General features: G+C 41.1%; 1 protein-coding gene across 1 annotated transcript in view; it reads left to right on the top strand.

Annotated features, from left to right (window-relative positions):
• Positions 1 to 2,790: 2,790 nt before the first annotated feature.
• The window catches only part of LOC101857206 (hemicentin-1), a gene marked incomplete in the record, with an annotated part of 120,102 nt that continues 118,336 nt past the window's right edge, over positions 2,791 to 4,556 (top strand). The window contains 1 exon segment of the mRNA XM_013087487.2: positions 2,791 to 3,517. Within this exon segment, the coding sequence (XP_012942941.1) occupies positions 3,088 to 3,517 (430 nt within the window).

Below are 4,556 nucleotides of genomic sequence, written 5' to 3' on the forward strand. Positions count from 1 at the left end.
TTAATAATACTGCAGCAAGCGTCTGCAAAAAAGGTTCTGCTACCTCTTCCAGTGCAAGATCATGGGACCATGTTTAGCCTCTCAATGTTCTGTTTGGATGTTCGAAATGAGATATCTACAGTATCCTCTTTTTGTGATCTTTTCCTTTCACCCATCTGTTCAAGTTCTCTAAGGTAATTATTCTATGTATATTTCTGCCTCTTTTCCGTCGATTTTGTGAGTGAAAGTAATACGTTGAAGGCCTGTATGTCGACTTAATCGTTCTATAGGAACTGCATAATGTGTTTCCTCTTAATCAGGTGTATATATTAGTGACCGTCCCACTCTGGCATCTTTCAGAACTGCCTTGTTCGATTTCATTTTCTCCAAAGAATGTCGTTACAGTCTCCCCCAAGGCCACATATGGTGAACCAACGATAAAGCGGTGAATTCGGTAGAAGATCGTAAAGAACCCTCTCGTTTTGACAGTGCACTAAAATCCCTTTACTCGCTCACATCCTAAATTGTTAAGACTTTCCCGGAGTAGACAACGCTCCAAGTGCACTTACCCTTGATGGGCCGATACAAAAAACCGGCTCATTGCTGTTGAGTTCCTTTCTCAGAGGATGGGACTGACTTTTATGAGCGCATGTTGCCTAAATAGAAACGACCAAAAAAAGAAAAGAAACAGTTTTCCGTCTCGAGTTTTAAATTATTTTTTAAATGTTAGTTTGTTCGTCCGGAAGAGGGAACTGAAAGATAAAAAAAGGATTTTACGTTCACTTTCATTATGTATGAGTGAAAAGAGGAGAAGAGATTTGGGTAGGCTACTGTGTGGATTATGAGGGAGGGGGAAGTGATGGAGAAGTGATGGAGAAGAGGCAGACAACTGCGAAATTCAAGGGGCGGGAAATACGGGAGAGGGGTTGAGAGAGGTGGGTTGGGGGTGGAATAGGCGTAGAAGGGGCAGAGAGCTGTGAAAATTCTGACCTCAAGGAATGTGCGAGTGATAAGCAAGCTCGTTTAACCGATGCTGCCTACTTCCCGTTTGACAGAGAGAGACCGGGTTTCTTATTGATGAGTGTTGCTAATGCCCTGGAAATTATTGTTTTGCCGGTCGGGAAGGAACTCGGGGCTTCTGGATCTCAGTAAGAACAGAACTCTTTTGCACTTACTTCGTTTCTGTACGTTGTTGGTTTTCCTGTGTCTTCTTAACGTTCATATGGTTGAAGTAATCTGTTAGCTTTTCTCTTTATCGTCTGCAAGGCTGAAACATTGCGATATTGGGATTTTTCTTTATTACCTGACCAAGTCTAGAAAAGAAAAGTGAACATAGGGAAGGGGGGATACGTAGATGGAAGTGTTTTAAAGCAATTGTCTGTATCATAAACATTAGCAAAGAGTCTGACTTGGTTATAACTTTTGTGTCTGAATGATCGATCTACAGAGAAGCAAAATTTATGTTTTTAATTAAGGATGATAGCGAAATGTTTAATAGACTCACGAAGCAAACGGGTCAGGTTTTTGCTCTAACTTGTTGTTGATGATGCCCTGATACGAAGATTTCCTATGAAAAAGTTCCGTTTACAATGTTTAATCCATGAGAAAAGATTTTATATGAACATCCTATACTTTTAAAAATCATGTTGTGTTTATATTATGTTCTTTTTCCTGACAGGTGCACTGCTAGACTTGTGAAAACCAAATGACACAGGCATTGATATTGTAGCCAACGATATATTCACATCATCTACACCTCTTATGTAGCATTTATACGCTGTGTCTTGTATAGTGTGAATTCTATGAGGAATACATTAATTTACCTAGTGTGTCTTTTTGACTGGATGTAAAATCAAACGCAATCCAGGTTAGCCCTGGAAGGTAAGGTTTAAGCAGCCTCCTTCCATAATTATATTTCCATTTGACTTAGTCCGTAGATTTGGTTTCACTGGAAAAACAGAAGGTAAAAGAGGCAGAGGTAGACACAAAATCCCTTTACGCTTAAAGAACTTGAGCAGATTGGTGACCGGAAAAGACCGGAATAGTATACGTTTTTAGTGCATCCGAGCAGAGTAAAATGACGATGCGAACCATGACCACAGCAGATGTTCTTTTGATCTGGCACTTGAAGAAGAAAAAATAAAGGAAAAACAAAAAGTTTGAAAGGAACACAATCTCCAATCAGAAGGCTGCAACGTGTGCTCATATGGCCCTATGCAGTTGTGAGCGCCGTAAAACACTTGCCAAAAATAAAACAAAATACAGGTGGAAATTATTGTTTACTTACTTATTTACTTACTTCTTTACTTACTAACTTACTTACTTACATACTTACTTACTTACTTACTTACTTACTTACTTACTTACTTACTTACTTACTTACTAACTTACATACTTACGTACTTACTTACTTACGTACTTACTTACTAACTTACTTAATCTCTCCCTGTACCGTCAGGTTAATAAGTCTGAGAGCAGTCGACGCCACGCTTGCCTGTCCCTGGCCACGTCCTCCAATTTCGGCAAATCTAATCCCAGAGTGATTGCCTCATCCCTTAGTGTGCCTCTATAGCTTAAAATTGGTCTTCCTAGTTGGTCTTCCTAGTTTTCTTTTTATAATAATAATAATAATAATAATAATAATAATAATAATAATAATAATAATAATAACAATAATAGATAGCATTTGTATGGCGCAAATCCCCACTCAACAGCAAGCTCTATGAGCTTCACAATCTATACTTTCAGTTGGTGTCCAATATCTTGATATAGTTTACCCTGATTTAATTCTTTATACTTTTATCCTCTCAGATGAATGCCCCGATAACGCAGTGAACGTGAGACAGACCGTTGGCGCACCTAGACAATTCTCACACACATACAAGTGACCAAAACTTGTGGTACTGCTGTCTTTTCACCTCGGAGCATTTCTGGAACCCCCTGGAACAATGCTTCCACCACGACCTTAACGACGTTTGTCTTCACTTAAGAGATCCACACCTTCTGTAGGTCTCGGCTTGATTTCCAAGGAGTCCACAACGTATTTCATTCTTCACAATCTCGCAGAATTATTGTTCCTTTTGTCAAATTGGAACTTCGAGGACCATCATGACGTCACGAAGAGACGATAACTCTCGTCTCTCGACGTCAGAACGTCACCTCAGCTGCGATACGGAATTTCCCGAAAAACGTCTTCCTTACAGCAGCCCGAGTATGGAATCCCACTCGCGTCATGTTCGATCAAACTCTCGTCCAGCCCGCGCTATGACGTGGCTAGACAGCAGCAGGCTGGCCTGTCTGTGTTTGACTCTAGCCTTCATGTGTTTGGTGACCCCGGTGACGTCACAACAGGACCAGCAGGTCCCCGACCCGGACAACCCGTTAGGAGCGTCCTTGGCGTTTGTGTTTGACATTACAGGATCCATGTACGACGACCTGGTGCAGGTGATTAAGGGCGCCGCGGAGATCCTGCAAGACGCGCTGACCAGGCGGGAGAAGCCGTTGTACAACTACGTCCTTGTTCCATTCCATGACCCAGGTGAGTGGGCGGTTGGAGGGTGACACTGTGGGCTACTGTTTCTTTTCTTTCTTGCCTTTTCCTTACACCCATTGGTTGTAATCTTGTTCAAATGCCTGTGTCTACTCAAACCCAAACTCAAAATTAACCCAGGTGAGCGGATGGTTTGCGGGGGACAGTGGGGGCAACTACATTTTTAATTTTTCTCTGTCTCTCTTCCTTACTGTTTCCTTGCACTGAAATGATTGTCTTCTTGTTCATATGCTTCTCTCTACTCCAACTCGAACTCAAATCTGACCAAGGTGAGTGGGCGGTCGGAGGGTGACACAGGGAGCTTCTACTTTTTTCTTTCACTTTGTATCTCTTGTCGTTTTTATTTGTAAGAAATTGCGGCATTCGTGATCATGTGCTTCTCTCTATTAAACCCAAACTCAAGTGAGTGGGCGGTTGGAGGGGGACACTGGGAGCTACTACTTCTTTAATTTTTCTCTGTCTCTCTTCTTGCTTTTCATTTGTACTCAAATGGTTGTTTTATTGTTCATGGGCTTCTTTTTTACTCAAACTCAAAAACTCTAAACTGACCCAGGTGAGTGGGTGGTTGGAAAGGACACTAGGGCTACTACTTCTTTATCTTTTCTCTGTCTCTCTTTCTTCCTTTTCCTTGCACTTGAGTGGTTGTTTTATTGTTCATGTCGTGCATCTTTACACTCAAATTCAAAACTGAACCAGTGAGGATGTGGTTGGAGGGTAACATAATGGAGTATATTATTTCTTTTCTTCCGTTCTGTCTCTCTTTCTTGCCCTTTTCCTGCACTAAATGAATGTTTTGTTGTTTGTCTTTCTACCCAAACTCAATAATGACCAAAGAAAGTGGGAGGAGCTACTTCTTTTATGCCTCTTTTTTCCCCGAAGAACAATAAGTCATATATAGGTTTAAAAGTGTTTTATGACGTTCTGGAGGAACTAGCATCTCATTCGTGTTTTTTGTTTCTGTTAACATGTTACCCTTTTCTGCCTTTATTTTTTTCAGTTTACACCACATCTCTTTCCCTATCCCCCC

The sequence above is a fragment of the Aplysia californica genome, unplaced genomic scaffold (genome assembly GCF_000002075.1).
Source record: "Aplysia californica isolate F4 #8 unplaced genomic scaffold, AplCal3.0 scaffold00593, whole genome shotgun sequence".
Lineage (NCBI taxonomy): Eukaryota > Metazoa > Mollusca > Gastropoda > Aplysiida > Aplysiidae > Aplysia > Aplysia californica.